Consider the following 17143-nt stretch of genomic DNA (forward strand, 5'->3'; position numbering starts at 1 on the left):
ACTAAATTTTCCCAGTAGACATCACTCCTCTGATTGTGAAAATAAAAAAGGCAGACCTGCGAAAAGTTTTGTCCTTTGGCCTTCATAACAGCGGAAATTATCAAATTCAGACCAAACCACACAAAAATATTGTCAATTATCTTTTTTGATTCTCTTCATAATGAAAATCTAAATGAATCGCTTGTCAGCTTTTTCAGATCATAAGTGGATGCTCCGTGTTGCGTTGTTCACAGTTAACGAGCTTAAGCTTAAGCTTGGTCTGGCATACTGCAAAAAAAAAAAAACAGCGACTGGCAGTCATAAAAATTACTACTTTTGAAGGTAGTATGCAGTATACGGCATACCACGTTTGATAGCTCTAAAAACCACTTAACTATCAAATACTGGTTGACTCATTTTATCCTCTGCCTGACTGTTTCGTTTTAGCTGCTGTCTCTTTAAGACCCCTACCACCCCCACCACTTTTCTTTGATTTATGGTCAACATCTTTCTGGAGCAGAACGCTGCAGCGCTGCCAGGGGAGAAGAAAGCCCAAGTAAGAGGTTTCAACAGCTTACTGTACGTAGCGACTTGAAGCTGTCTTGTGAATTTCGTGGTTTCATATAGCGAAACTGTTGTTGATTTATTGCCTTCTGCAGACTAATCCTGGGATTACTCCTACATACGTTTGCGATCTGAAACTTTGCCTGTGTTTAGTTAGGTGATTCCAGCATTTGGGGGGTCAGCAAAATACACAGGTCACCTTTAAAAAGGCTACTTCTGCGTTTTAATTTCAGTCCCATCCATGCTGAAAGCCATGTTCAGTAACAACACATTCTTTGCTGTTATCAAAACTGAATAAGATATCAAACCTGAATCATCTAGAATCTAGAATTTCCCCATCATTATCATTTAAATGAATTGGAGTTTTTTTCACACTGAGCTGCTCAAGTTCAAAGGGACATGGCGTAAAATAACAGTTGGAGCAAAATTGGACATCACTACAAATTGGTTTTCTTTGTAACCACAGGAAATAGAAGCTAAATTATCTGGAAAGTTGAAAAACAAAGAACAACAACCAATCAGAAAAGGCAGTGGGGTTTGACGTAACAAAGTTTAATGACTCACAGCTACCAGGATCCAACAAACACAAATCTTTGACTTCCTGTCGCCCTGTCTCTTGTCTCTGGGCAACAGGCTCAGCAGACTGAACACATCCACACATCATCCTATCTGATAATTGTCCCATCAGTCTCTTTTTTTCCCTACCTTAATAATCTTAAATCAACCCTCGGCTTGCAGTGAAGTAGAAAGGGGGGGGGGAAAAACTCTTTGGTGATTCAGGCTGCAGGGAAGACATCAGAAACTAGACACTCAATTTCAGTTTGACAGTAATCTCTGTTCTTCTACCTGTAATCTGTACAGTGAGACAGGCTTGAAACGAAAGCTCTCTCTTGTTACTGGAGGCCAGAAAGCAATTTGAATTCCTTCGAAAAACATGCCCTTATTTTAAAGTCATCGACTTTGAATTCCATACTTGTTTTTAAGGGTGTATGTGTGTGTGTGTGTGTTTGTGCCTGTGTGTTTGGAGCTAATAAGGCTGATTGCTCTTTAAACTACTGGTTTGTTTAAAGTAAATTATGTCTTGTGTGTCTCTACTACCTCAATCTTATTCCAGCTTTCTCTCTGCTGTTTCTCTACTCCACTATGAACACTCAGGAGGAAAGGATGAGAGAAGAAAGAATGGGAACAGAGGAGAGAGGGAGAGATGAAGGTAGCTGGTTGTTAACCTTTATAGAGATGCCACTTTGTTGATTTGCCTCGGTGTTTCATCTTACTCCTCAACTAATTAAAGCCATCAAACACACGCACGCAGGCACATACACACACATAGACACACACATACACACACACACACACACACACACACACGCAGCTGTGGGCATTTCTCTGGCTGCTAATTAAAGCATCTGTTTCTTCCTGATCTCTGCTGCAGTTGCCTTGACTTCTCTCCTCTTTCACCCCATTCCTCCATAGCTGCAGTCGTTATTTAGACGTCTTGACCATTTGAGAGTCCACACCGCTTGATGCTTGTCATTTTCTATGAAGATGCACATTTATTCAGGTTTCTAGGTGAATTGATTTTGTCCCTCACCTCTCCCTCACAATTTGTCATCCCTCCTCTACCTCTCTTCTTTCCCTACCATCACCTCTCTTCTTTCCCTACCATCACCTCACTTCTCCCCCTCGGCCCCTCCCCCTTCCGTTTGTGTAGAGACTCTACCATTGGTTTTGACCCCGGCACTACCTCACCAAAATTAAGCAGACCCTTCAGGGAGTTTGGACTCTGTATTTCCACCAACCAGAATTTCATTTTTGCAAGCAAGGTGAATCTCAGTTCAGCAGGGAAAAAATCTGTTGTGATGATAGAAGCCTTTGCATCTCTCCAGACATTTCTATAATGAGATATTAACAGGTGATAAGTGACAAGTTCACCAGAGATGATAAATATACTTCAGGGTAAACGTTGTTCAATTATCAACAATAAAAAGGGGTTTCCCACAATTCCGTAGAGTGCTCAAATGACTTGACAGCCAGCTGCTGAGAAGCATCCACCAGGGTTTAGCATTTTTATGGCTAATGAACCGACTATTTTAAGATATCAATGAAGACATTAAAAATGCTGTCTTTCTTTTTTGAAACAAAAGAGGAGTAATATTTTCCAAATGTGGCTTTCTCGGTATCACGAAAGGGATCATTATTTTTGTTTGAAGTTTGTAACTAGTTACCCATCCATCCTTTATCTATACCACTTTTCCCGTTCAGCTTGGTGGGAGGTTAGAGCCAATCCCATCTGTCATTGGGGCAAGAGGCGGAAGAAAGAAGCTCAAAATGGATAGTGATAGAGCACCATCGGAAACATCTGCGAAACTTGGTAATTCACTGCCCCCTTCCTCCTGTCAGGTGTGAAATATGTCTGCATTATCATAATCGTTGCAGGAGGAATCTGTGCTCAGTCAATGGAGTTCACGTTTGATATTATCGCAAAACAACTCGCTTATGAAGAACATTCGCACTATGTGGTTGTCAACTTTTGAATTACTAAGACACAACATAGAGAACGTCCATATTCTCTGCTTTTTTCACAAATCTCTATGAGGCCTATGCCGAGCAGCTTATTCTGTTAGTTGGAGGAAAACTAGTAGATTATTTCATTTGCTTGTCTGATAAGACCAGTGTTGGAGTGCAGGGCAGGGTATACCCACTTCTAAATCCCCTCTGATGAACACAACTGATTGGCTGACAATATTCAGTATGTTGCAATTTTTGTTCCTCGGCTGGTGAAGAGATGACCCCCACACTCTTTCTCTAGTTGCTATGCAATGGTAGGCTTACATGTCACTGTACATAATAGAGACCGTTTTAACTCTGTTAGAAGAACCACTTCAAACGTTTAGAGTACACCTACTTCTTTAGGCACCACACAGCTGATTAAGACCCCCAAAATGACACATAGTGTAAGTTCAGTAGTGATTCACCAGTCTAATGGGGCCCCAGGCAAAAATTCATTGGGGGCCCTCCAACCATGTAGCATTTCTCACCAACTGTGTGCCAACGCTTACACCCCTTCCTGTTTTGTACTTGTTCTTTGGTGTTTGGTTTTCAAAACAACAATAGAATATAAGAGGCAATTACCAATATATGAAATAGTATTTATAAAATGTCAAACATAAAGAACAATAAAAAAACAAAATGTACAAAGGATGCATGAAAGAAAATAAATGTAAAGTAGTAGTGATGTGGGGGGAATCTATGTGTGTGTGGGTGCAGGGTGAGAGGGGTCGGCCACGATCTCAGGGTCCTGGAGGTGTACAGGTCGTGGAGAGATGGTAGATTGCAACAGCACCTCTGTGTAAGTTTGCCATAGTTGCCATAAGCAGAAACTGTTGCTTTACAGAAGTGTAGAAGACAGTTTCTATGTGTTTGACTGGAATCATACTCCTACTGTAAGATACACTGGATGGTATGGGAAAACACAGAAACGGGTCAAATTCCCATATAAGACACGGGAGGAAAAATTCAACACAAGATTCCTCACAGATGGATTGGGATGTATATATCGTTTATTTAGTTTGAGTTTACGTAATACTGCCATTAATAATGCCATTTACTGGCTAACATAAGCATTGTGATAATACAGTATTAACCTTGAAAAAACTAAATATTTCACTTAGCTCAACAAACAACCCCATTGACACTCGCAATTGGAGTCATACATTTTCTAAACTGCGTGGGGACAAATTTAGAAAAAAACTGCTGACTCATGCGAGCCAGATTATTTTAATTGTTATGATGAAGAGGAGATTGAGCTGAAGGAGAAAATTGCCATTTACCAGTTTCTCAAGCAAGACCTCCTCTTTCTCTGCTATTTTTTTGCGCTGCTGTTTTCTTCTGCTCCTGTCCCCACTGTGAAAAATCAATAAATGGCCAAATAACCAATATTACTAGCAAAAGACTCGGTTTCTACTTTGGAAAAAAGGAAAAACTGCTGTTTTTCATAGTCTGCTGTACAATACGGTCGAAACAAACTCTTTTTTCTAACAAAATCCATAACTCTGCAGGATATTCACTTCAACCAATCAGGAAGCAAAACTCCTGCCAATGCTCCCCTCCATCTCCCTGTGTCCCTCAATGATTTTTTTTGTTTCCAACACAATACACACACACACACACGCACACACGCACACAAGCACACAAGCAAACACACCACATCCTGCCGAGCAAAAAGTCGGGGTTGGCAGACGAGCATCGCTGTCATTTGTCAGCTACATCCCAGAGGTAACATAAGGGATAGGCAGCACAAGTGCACATCAGTGTGTGTGTGTGTGTGTGTGTGTGTGTGCATGTGTGTAATTGTGTGTGTCAGCTAAATTGGGCGTAGCAGTGATGTTGTATGGAGTGATGAAACAATCGATCCAAAATATAGTTTGATGCTTCCTGGCTTCAACTTGAGATGAGAAACATGGAGATGAGAAAGGAGTGGTGTAAAATAAGGTAGTGGTGGGGAGGAATGAGAGCGGGGTGCAAGGAAACAAAGGAGCACTGAGTTTGGGAATTTCTGAAGGAGACCGGTGTGATACACTGCAAGCAGAGTTCATAGTCTCATCCTGAATGCATTTAAATAAATTATTTCTCATCTTTTTAATCATACTCACTGTGGCTACTGAAACGAGCCCAGTCTGCCTCGTGTGTCTGAATATGTTATCTCACAGCGTGAAGTCTATTGTTTGCAGAGAGACTTCTGATTGACTGTACTTTAGGTTTATATGCTACACTACAGCCACCCAGTGGTGAGACAGAGGTATTACTGGCCTCCTTCAAAAACAGTACAAGCAGCGTCACAAACTCCTCGATGACAAAGATCATAATTAAAAGGATTTTCTTTCAGTTTTTTTTGTGAACTTTGGGACATTTAATTCTTCATTAGAACCACTCTCAGTGCAAGCACCCACAAATAGCCTAACTACACGCGCACACACAAAACATATTTGGAAGTCATAAACACAACCTCATTCTTACACACACTCGCACAAGCCATTGTGGGCCCATTGTGGGCAGTGCGGACCCGTCTGCCATCCATTACAGTCTGAGCTCCACTAATAGGCCACTCCAGTGGCAGGCTAATTCAAGAGACTGATTAGCATAAGTGAGCTATGACGTTCATTAGCCTTATCAAGGATTCATAACTCTGATCCAAATGAATGGGATTCTCTGCATGCTGTCCCAAACAGGCACCAAAGTCAATTAAGCAGAATGTGTTTCCTCTCGGCTCATATCGTGACACACATGTTAACACTCACACACAGCTGTATTCTTTCTGTGGTCATATTTTATGAAATTGAGGGCAGTGGGGACCTTCAACAGCAGGGGAAGTGATCGTAATGATGGCCTATCTCTGCTCGAGACAAAAATTCAGCCGGTGTAGGTACCAGATGTGCTCGGGTGGTCACATCTGCTCGGGGCCCTTCCTCTATGACAATGTAGCGCATTGTGATTGGCCTCATTAAACATGAAGAACTCAAACACACTCAGCCACAGTGATCTTTGGGTTCTTCTTTACCTCTCTCACCAAGGCTCTTCTCCCACGATTGCTCAGTTTGCCAGGAAGAGTTCTGGTCGTCCCAAATTTCTTCAATTGACTGCTCTTTGGACAGTTCCTTCGACCTCATAATTCTCATTTTCTCTGGCATGCACTGTGAGCTGTAAGGTCAGAACCAGAACCAGGAGCAGAACCATCTCAAGGAGGATCAGAAGGAATGGACAGCATGTGCGTTAAATATGAGTGTCACAACAAAGGCTCTCAATACTTGGGACCATGTGATGTTTCAGTTTTTCTTTTTTAATAAATGTGCAAAAATGTCTACATTTCTGTTTTTTTTTTGTCAAGATGGGGTGCTGAGTGGACATTAATGAGAAATAAAATTAACTTTTTGATTTTAGCAAATGGCTGCAAAGAAACAAAGAATGTAAAGGGGTCTGAATACTTTGCGTATACCACTGTAGTGATAGTCACTTTGTGCGAGCACGTTAATTTATTAGGAAGTTAAAAATAAAATGAAGCACGGCATGCTAAAGTAACTTAACTTCATTTGTATTGCACAAAGCTGTTAGAAAATAACGAGGCTGGCAGGTTCAGAAAAAAACAAAGCTCATGCCCTCTTTTTGTTTCAAAAGATATATTATTGTTGACTTAAATTTCAGCTCTTGGGCCTAAAAACTAATTTAATCACTATGCCATTGAGGCACTAATTATTATTTGTATATTAATGGTGGGAAATGAAGCTGTGTGATAGAAAGGCGTTCCTGGAAGGGGTGAATATACAGAGAATAAGCAAACAGCTCTGCAGCTTCCCTTAAGCTCTACTCAGCAGCTCAGCATCTTAAAGTTCATTGCTTTGCTTTTACAGACAGAAACTTCACCAACTTTTATTCCACTAATACCAGCTGTATCAATGACACAAAACATGTGCAACATTTTACACATCCATACAGATAGAAATCTAGTCTATCCTCTGTAAATGTCTCGGAGTCATGACTCTCTACAGAGAGCGAGAAGCATGACTTTACATCATGTTTACATGAATGGGACGGTCTTGATTATAAAACGGTTTCAATAATGGAAAATAATATAAAACAATTAAGAATAAGAACATGCTCATTGCTTATTTGGATGTAGCGTAAGTGTCTTTAGGTCATTCAGTGTCAATGTGAAGAGTTCTCCTCCGCTTGCACTTAATGGAGCTTAATTATGGTGCCTGCTAATTTAAAACTCCTTCATGTGAAGAAGTGGAGAGTGGTTGGAGTGTGTCGCTGGAGGAGAGGACGCTTCAAAATAGCAGAGGTATCGTTTGTTTCGGTTTAATGCTGGAGCTCAGGGGCGACATCTACTGGAATCAAAAAGTCACACACTCCTCCTTTAAGTGAAACATCTCAGATCAGCTTATGAAACAGCTCCAAACAGACAAAGTGTTAAATTAGTTCATGTATACTTTCAGGAACATTTAAGGAGTTGTATGAAACAAGACCAGAGGTAAAAAAAAAAAAGAAAAGAAAAAAAGAATGAATGTTGGACTCAAAGGGGTTTGTGCTGGCTGAGAACTCAAATCTTAGCTCAGTCAGTGAGCTGTGGTCCACATCTGGTCCCCCAAAGCTTCAGATCCGGCCACCAGACAATGACAAAATTCACAATGTGAGGAGACAAGAGTATGTTGTGCTATCAAAGGCATTTAATATATATATATATATATATATATATATATATATATATATATATATATATACACATATAGGCAACCCCAAAATAATTGAATATGAAATGTGGCTCTGCACATATTTTAGGTTTGATCCCCATTGTGTCTGTCAAGAAAAAGCCGCGTACAAATCTAGTTGATGATCCCTGTGTATTTATCTAATTTCTAGTAAAAAAAAAAAGGTAAGGTTTCTCAAAATGAGATGTAATGTCTTATTTTAAGAAGCTTCACGTGGAACATTTTCTTGCCTCATTGGCAGTTTTTTTTTCTCCATACAAGTTTTCAGGCCTTGTGTTTAGCCTGTTAAATCTGAAGATTGAAAAAAAACCTTCACACATCCACTTCATAAGGCAGCAGTGTGGGAGAGTAATGTGTCGACCAGCATCTTAAAGTGATCTCGCCTTCAAACTGTTGTAGCATCTCAAATGAGATATTTTTATGGACTTGTCAGGTAAATGTGGTTGGTAATAAAGTGTGCATTTTTTACTTTAAATTGACTTGCTGATATTTGGGTTTTAACAGTGTGTTAATGTTATTGTTAAAAATGTGATTTGAATTGTTTGCTATCGTGTGAGCCATGAAACAACTTTTAAAAACAGTGAACAGTACATGACCTGTTTCATTTAAAGGTCACACATACACTTTATGTTTTTCTAACACTAACAAGTTTCCCTAATCTGTCTACAGATCCCTCAATGATGAGAAAAGTCCATTCTCCCTGACTTTTGCCTGCTTAACTTTTCAGAAAATGTGTGCTCAAACAGGCTGTTTGATTTTCCCTTCATAACATCACAAAGGGCAGTAACCCCTCCCCAGGTGGGTGGTTTACATATTTAAAGTTACAGACACAGAAACAGCCTGTTCTGAGCAGGGCTGAAATAAAGGGGTTTATAGTCATGATCAAATACAGGCTCAGAGTGGATTTACAACAAGACACTTTACATGTATGTTTTAAGGAGACATGTTCTCCAAATGATTTAAACATTTAATTGAATTGTATTTGGACACCTGTTTCACTGATTTGCTTACACAAATAGTGGACTTGGAAGACTTTTTTCAAACATTTTCAAAATATCATTAAAATTCATGCCATAGGATTAGTCATCATAGCTAATTAACCGACCCTGGTGTTTACAAAGGTGCAGTTCTCAAAGATCGAAATAGACAACGAGAACAACATTTCACTTCATTTAAGTTTCATGACAAAGTGGACGCCTGACACTGACTGCACAATGTGTTAAAGAAGGGTGAGGCAGAAGGCGTCTTGGTCCTCTCTCGTGTTTTATGGTTAGACTTCTGAAAAGTTCACACCACGAAATTAGTTTAAAGCAACCATTTAACCAGCTGAGATCATTTTTGCCAGGACAATCATTTTCTGTATGTTGCTAGCCATGCGATGCTGTTGTGGCTGTACTGAGTCAGTGTAATGCTGAGTGGGATTGTGTGTGTGTGTGTGTGTGTGTGTGTGTGGGGGGGGGGGGGGGGGGGGGGGGGGGGGGTATTGACACTGGGGTGTCTGGTTGAGTAATGGGGGCGTAGCAGAGTTTAGATGGCTTCTATCCTCCTTCCTATCCAATGCGGGAGAAGGTCATCACTCATACAGGCAGAGGGAGAAAGAGCCAGAGAGAGAGTGAGGAAAGCAAGCGACAGAGCTCATCCAGGCAGGAAAGAGAGTGTGAACAGGGTGGGTGGGTGGGTGTGTGTGTGTGTGTGTGTGTGTGTGTGTGTGTGTGTGTGTGTGTGTGTCTACACGAGCATGAATGAGAGGAGAACAGAGAGCTAGTATGAGAGGGACAAAGTAACAGAGGGATGATGTGAGATGATCAAACTGGACAGAGGTGGAGAGTCTGTGTGTGAGTGTGTGTATGTGAGTACTGTGTGTGTGGAACATACAGACAGACACACACACACACACGGAAATATCAGTCAATGTCAATCGTAGTTCACTCCTAAATATTAACCTCTCTTAATAGTATAACCATACCATAACTACTAATTTTTATTGTGTTCAGTTCTAATTACTTTACACAAATGCACTGAAAAAGAAGTCTGAGGCGGGCTTTGCCCGGTGAACTTCAACTTTAAAGCCTGAATTGACTTCAACTTTTGGTCCACAGAATGCTGCACTGACAAGTTGAAGAGACCTTTTTTGTCACTGTTATAGTTAGAAATAAACTTTAATTAAAGAAAGGATTTTTTTCGTATTTTCTTTAACCTAGTATTTTTTTCTAATATCTTGATATGGACTGTCTTTTTCCCTTAATGTCTTGGTCTTGCCTCTGAGCTCTCTGCTGTCGGGCAGATGTTGGTCATATTAGTGTGGTTGACAACAACACTAGTTTAAAAGATCTACAACACATTTTGATGTTTTCGTTTAAGCTTCATGACAAAGTGGACGCCTGACACTGTCAAACGCTTTAATGTTTTGTTTTAATTTAATTTGAGGGCAAAGGTAATGCTTCAACAGTTAAAGTTAAGTAAGCTTTTAATTGGGTTTTTATTAGGGATGTCCGATAATATCGGAGGGTCGATATTATCGGCCGATATTGACTTAAAAATGTAATATTTGGAAATATCGGTATCGGATTTTTACAACCGATATTGGAACCGATATTGGAATTTCCGAGTCTGCATGAACGCAGCATGAGACGTTTATGGGTGCGCGCTTGATGATGTTAAACAACAACACATACAACACGCTGGACTCGTGGCTAACAAGTTAGCTCACCCGGTGAATGAGGTGTCCGTGGTTTGGAACTATTTCCAAGTGTCAACTACGCAATTGCAATTTGCAATGACTGCAAAGCGTCGGTTATGCGAGGAGGAAACAAGGTGTCTTCCTTTAATACATCAATTTTAATAACCCATGTCAAGAAGAATCACGCGGAGTTGCGTGCTACATTTGCGCAGCAAAGTGATGAAAAGAAGCAACAGCCGAAACCGAAGAAAACCACACAGTTGTCGCTTAAAGAGTCAACTGAGAAAAAACAATGTGGCAGCAATGGAGAGGCTGCTGGTGGAAGTGCAGATGACCCAGGCCGGGAGGACCAGGACTGCCCACCTAAGAAGGCTCGAACTGGAAGCATGAACCTGCGGGACATGTACCAAGAAATCCCTGCAGAGAATGAAGTTGCAGCTCAAGCACCTACAAGCGAGACAGCGCAGGTGAGTAATTGATTAACTTAATCATCAAACTAAATTTAATCTGCTGTGCTGAGTGCGTCACATTAAAAATATACATTACATACAATGAATACAATAACCATTTGGCAGTCAGTGCTTCAAAGAAAAATAAATAATCGAAATTCTATTAAAAAAATGGAGGAATTCTATTATATATTTGTTCCCTGTCTCTCTTTTTTATTCTTTCTTTAGGTGCATGCATACCTAGGAGAAGCCATCCCCCAGAAAGGATGCCCTTTGGAGTACTGGAGGCATCAGGAGAGAGGATTTTGTTACTCTCAAAAGAGATTGAGCCCATTTTGAGTATATTATTTGACAAGTTATGGCCAGTCATTCATTGACTGTTTGTTTACAACTAATGGACTGAAGATATGCCTCTTCCTTTTTTTTTATATTGTCTGTGGTGTTGTTTGAGGCTGTTTGTTGCTGAGGTTTCTCTCTAACACTAAATAAATATGGCACTTTTTTCCATAATTTAAGTTGTTCTCTTATTTTTCTCTGTGTGTACATTTGGAAAGCCATGTTTCATTCACATATGCATCCAGTGGGGCATCACAATAAAATTAGGCATAATGTAGAGCTGCAGCTATCGAATATTTTAGTAATCGAGTATTCTATCGAATATCCCGTCGATTAATCGAGTAATCTAATAAATCATACTTTTGCTTAATTAAGGTTTAACTCGTCTTGGGTCGTCCCTACAAACCTGCTTCTTTGCACTTACCATGGATACCTTGTTACAGCCAAGCACCTCTGCTCTACAGCTGCTGATGATGCTCACCATATTACTGACAGGGTCCCAAATTCACTTTCTGATTCACTGGTCAAGGCGGCAGGTAGATGAAAAATACAGGCCAAACACGTTTTAATGGCTGAAATAGCAAATAGTGTTTTGTGTAGCCTACACATCTGTTACAGTACATTTAATTGAGAAAGCATTATGTTCTGTTGAATCAATCACAGAATCAATCAATATGTCAGATAAGGAAATTGAGAAACTTTAAATATATATTTGCTAAATTATTATTCCACAAACAAGTTCTGTCTTGATTTAGCTTTGAAGACATCAGACATTTAATATAATCAGCCTGTATATTGTTAAAAGTGCATCTCTGTCTGCTCCTGCAGCGCGTGCATTCAGCGCGCTCACAGACTACAGAGACCATAGACGCGTCTATGACAGAGACTGTGAGAGGACGTTGCTATCGTTATGTTAGCTGCAAACACGGAGAGAGTGAACGGAGAAAAGCCGACCGTTTGACCAGATCACGTGTTCCTGACTGGGTCGTATGGATCACGGATCAACTGTGTGCTGACTAAAAGTTAAAAGGGGCACGCCGCGCTCGCGTGTGTGCGCGTGTGTGTCCGTGTGCGCGTTAGCGCTGTGTCAGAGAGAGGAGCAGGTAGCTGCAGCTACATTAGACGTGTTTTATACTCATACCAAAGTTTTGATGACGCAAAAAAACCAAAAAACTTAACGAAGCTTCGAGGCAGCGAAAATTCCTCGATGAATTTTTGTAATCGAATTATTCGAGTTATTCGAGGAATCGTTTCAGCTCTAGCATAATGTGTTAATTCCACAGGAGATATTTTATATTGTTGTTACCTAACAGTTTTGATGTAAAAAGCCTGCATATATCGGTATCAGTGATATCGGTATCGGAAATTAGAAAAGGCTGAGAAAAAAAAATCTAGGAAATGTTGACATACTGCCCCCCCCCCTTTTTGTTTAATTCCCTGTGTGAATTGCCAAGTGGCATTTCAGGTTTTCAATTCGTGTAAATCTTTTACCACAAACTGAACAACTAAATGGTTTCTCTCCTGAGTGAACCGCTAAGTGGCGTTTTAGATTGCTATTTAGTGTAAATCTTTTACCACAAACTGAACAACTAAATGGTTTCTCTCCTGAGTGACCTGTCAAGTGGCATTTTAGATCTCTATTTAGTGTAAATCTTTTACCACAAACTGAACAACTAAATGGTTTCTCTCCTGAGTGAACCGCTAAGTGGCGTTTTAGATTTCTATTTAGTGTAAATCTTTTACCACAAACTGAACAACTAAATGGTTTCTCTCCTGTGTGAACTGCCAAGTGGCATTTTAGATCTCCATTTTGTGTATATCTTTTACCACAAACTGAACAACTAAATGGTTTCTCTCCTGTGTGAACTGCCAAGTGGAGTTTTAGAGCTCCATTTTGTTTAAATCTTTTACCACAAACTGAACAACTAAATGGTTTCTCTCCTGAGTGAACCGCTAAGTGGCGTTTTAGATTTCTATTTAGTGTAAATCTTTTACAACAAACTGAACAACTAAATGGTTTCTCTCCTGTGTGAACTGCCAAGTGGAGTTTTAGAGTTCTATTTTGTTTAAATCTTTTACCACAAACTGAACAACTAAATGGTTTCTCTCCTGAGTGAACCGCTAAGTGGCTTTTTAGATTTCTATTTAGTGTAAATCCTTTACAACAAAATGAACAACTAAATGGTTTCTCTTCTGAGTGAACTGCCAAGTGGCGTTTTAGATCTCCATTTTGTGTAAATCTTTTACCACAAACTGAACAACTAAATGGTTTCTCTCCTGTGTGAACTGCCAAGTGGCGTTTTACATTTCCATTTAGAGTAAATCTTTTACCACAAACTGGACACTTGAAGGGTTTCTCCCCTGTGTGAGTCCTCATGTGTTTAACAACATCTGATCTACAAGAAAAACTTTTTTTACAAAGTGAACCGCTGAGTTTCTTTTGTCCAAAATTTGAAGCAGATTCAGAGGAGCTGAGTGATATTTTACCTGTATTACATACCACATTACTCACAGGTACGTCTTTGTTTTGCACAGGGTTTAAATCTTCCTGAGGATTTCTGCCCCCCTCTGAAACCCAACTTGTGTCACCTGCCTTTGATTCAGAGTGTGAAGTGCTGTCAGGGGTAACTGCTGTGTCTTTGTTTGGCACAAGTTTTAAACCTTCCTGAGGTTCATCACTCTCCTCCCAATCACCACTGTCATCCGTCTCAGATCCAAAAATGTGTGAAGCTTTGTCCGGAGTAACTGGCTGTAAATGACTGTCTGGATTCAAGTCTCTGCCTGGTTCAGGTCCTCCACAGTCCTCTCCAACAGCTTCTGTTTTCATATGCTGTGAGTCTCTGCTCTCTTCAGTTTGGTTTTCATGGAGCTGTGAGGACTGAGGTTTCTGTTCATCTTCTTCTTCCTTCTTCACGGGGATGAGTTTGAATGCTAACATGCTGATGAACTCCTCTGGCCCTTGAAGCTGCTCTTCTTCCTGTCTGCCCCAGAGTCCCTCCTCTTCATCTTTAATTTGTGCTGAGTTTGGTGGGTCGTTCTGGTCCGGTCTAGGCCTCAGTTCCTGCTGCTCAGGGGAAACCAAGTCTCTACTCACCACCAGCTGCTGCACATCTGTGAAAAAAGTCACATACAGTTATACAAACCTGAATTTCCCAATCAGATTAAACCACTGATAGCACTGCTTTATAGAGGGTATGCACGAGATGTCCCAGTGGGTGGAGTCACTGCACTTCAAGGCAGCGAGTGACAGAAAGCTCATAGTGGTGTCAGGAATCAATAAGTAAGCAGTGTATGGTTTTACATCAAATGAAAAGTGTCATCTTTTCTGTAATGAAGGGACCTCGGGGTTCAAGGATCCATCACTCCACATCGATGCTTTGATTGGTTGAGCAAAGATTCAATCGATTCGGTGCACAGTGGGGATGTAACGATACATTCAGCTTACAATACGATTCACCATACTGGGTTCACCATACGATTCCTTCACAATTTATTTTACAAAATGAGACTGAAGAAAAATTACGACAAAAAAGGATTCCTTTAATGTTTAATGAAAACACTGATGCACCTCGTAATCTCTTTGGCTCTTAAAGCGCATATTACAGGTTAAAGACAACAGTGAACTAATCCTAGGGAAATGACTTAAAAACACCATTGTGAAAGAGATGAATAAATGAATAAAGCACAGGGTCTCCTGGAGACGTTTTAGCATGTTTGCTCGCTTTACTTCCACATTCGACTGTGACGTAACATAAGGGAGTCCAAATGAATCCCCATCTGTTTAACATTAATAAACATGGATCTGAGTGTCACTCCCATCAATAAAGAGGAAGAAAATATGTATTCCTATACATATGATAGTCCACTTGCTGATTATTATGAACCTGCTAGACATAATGGAGAGCAGAAACAGGCAGGATTAGGAGGAATAACGGCCACAGGAGAGAAGTTGTGGTGTGAGGAGAGACTCAGGGCCGGCGTCCTGCTGAGTGACAGGTGTTAGCTATAACGATATATGGGCTAGTGCTGTGTTCACATCCGCATATGTAAAGTTTGTAATCAGATACAATCATTTTTATAAACAACTTGTAGTAGGTACAAGTGCTGATTGTTCACCATTACATTGTATGGGATTGCCTCGTAAAAACAGCAAATCTGTACATTGTTTTACGGTGCCACAGCGCTGTGTGTGAGAGAGACATAGAGCCCAATCTACAGTCTGTGGAAATGCAGCACTATTGTCTTTATTTTTTATTCCTGATGCATCCCAGCGCTCATGGTGTTTAAATAAAAAATAAATAGAAAATAAAGTGCATATGGTGCAGGATGCTCTGACGTGATCCACACAAACATGCACAACAGCGCACATAATCCACAGTGGACAATGGCTTTGGTCTTTTAGTGGGAAAAGAAAACAAAGGTAGAGTCAATAAATAAGGAGAAACCACACCAAAGGCTTTCCTGAACCTGTGTCCTGAATGGAATGAAACCTCTGAACAGCCAATCAGAGAGATTCCTCTGACCGACACTGATTCAACATGTGGAAAGAACAGTGATATTCACAGAGCCGTGTTTGAATCTACAACTTGTCTGACTTTGGTCAACAGGGAAAAGGCAGCCATAACACCACTGTGGCTGATTACAGGAGAAGGAGACCAAAACAAACATTGGTATCTATTTGACAAGCTCCTTTCCCCTCGGCTTGTCACTTCAGGGTCAGACAACATTTTGCTTCAATAAACTTGATCAACACGAGGAGATTCACATGATACCACCACGCAAATATTTTTCCAGCCTTTGATGTGTACATTATAACTTGTGCTCTGTTCTGCCTTGGGACTTCATCTTTAAAAAGGTTCAAATCCTTTTCCTCTACCTCCACACACTAAATGCTGTCCTCCGCTAACAGACGTTGAACAACGGCAAGTATGTGAAGGCCAACGTTCACGATACAGTCTTTGTTTCTGTGTACATGAGGTTCAACAATCTGAGCCAGAAACCCATCTGTAAGAGCCGTTTCTTATGTTTGAGTTGAACTGTGGTTATCATGTCACTAGGTGTCGCTGTTGGGTTGCTTTAGGCAGCCTATATGAGTACGGGTCTTTTTCAAACCGTCCACTACACCCTAGCCCTACCCACTACCCCTCCGTTTGCGCGTCCACGCGGAGGGCCCGCCATATTAAGTCCGTCTCAAACCACTTAGCGGGGAGTGGTAGTGGGCCATAAAACCCTCCGCCAGCGAGTCACGTGTAACGCCTATTGCGTCCGGTCGTCACGGAAGGAGTGACCTGTACAAAAGTAAGTTCTGTGTGTAAATGTCATCCGGGTCCCTCCTGGGAGTTAAACAAAACATCAGAAGCATAGTATTGGACTAAGCTTCGATACCATCATTAGTGGAAGAAATGTTCACCTTTGACTGGAAATGAATAGGCACAAAAAATACAAATACAAACCTAATCTGTGTAAGCGGACTTCAGGGTTGAAAGCAGCATCCAGCAGGTGGCGATGTCGCTTCTGTTCTTCTTTTAAACGACAGATTTCCTCCTCATATTCTGCCTTTGTTCTTTCAAACTGCTCAGACATCTCGTCAGCAGCTGCAGTCTGTCTCTGCTTGATGAAACTTTTCAGTTTACGCAGATCGCAGCAACTTTCAAAAACTCGGTTTGTTGCTGAGCCGTTACCTTCCTGCTAGCATGCTAAGCTAACTTTATGACGCTAACCGCTGTTAAAAATGCACAAAAGAAGAAGATAACTTCGTGTTTAAGTCTCAGTTCAAGAAGAAAAATCCAGAAACTCTTCAAGTTCAGCAATATCATCTAAGGAGCCCTGAGGCCTGAACTACGAAGTGAGTTTAACATTTGCAGGATATC

At 40.7% G+C, this 17143-nt stretch overlaps 1 protein-coding gene across 1 annotated transcript; it reads right to left on the reverse strand.

Annotated features, from left to right (window-relative positions):
• Positions 1–193: 193 nt before the first annotated feature.
• On the reverse strand, positions 194–16895 carry LOC306829451 (uncharacterized protein; the record flags this gene model as incomplete). Its single annotated transcript, XM_079352492.1, has 3 exons — positions 16727–16895; positions 12888–14384; positions 194–267 (listed from the first exon to the last, which is right to left on the reverse strand). The coding sequence occupies exons 1-3, from the start codon at positions 16854–16856 to the stop codon at positions 194–196; spliced, it is 1701 nt and encodes a 566-aa protein (XP_079208618.1). The 5' UTR covers positions 16857–16895.
• Positions 16896–17143: the final 248 nt, after the last annotated feature.

Source organism: Symphodus melops (assembly GCF_947650265.1).
Source record: "Symphodus melops genome assembly, chromosome: 9".
Classification (NCBI taxonomy): Eukaryota; Metazoa; Chordata; class Actinopteri; order Labriformes; family Labridae; genus Symphodus; species Symphodus melops.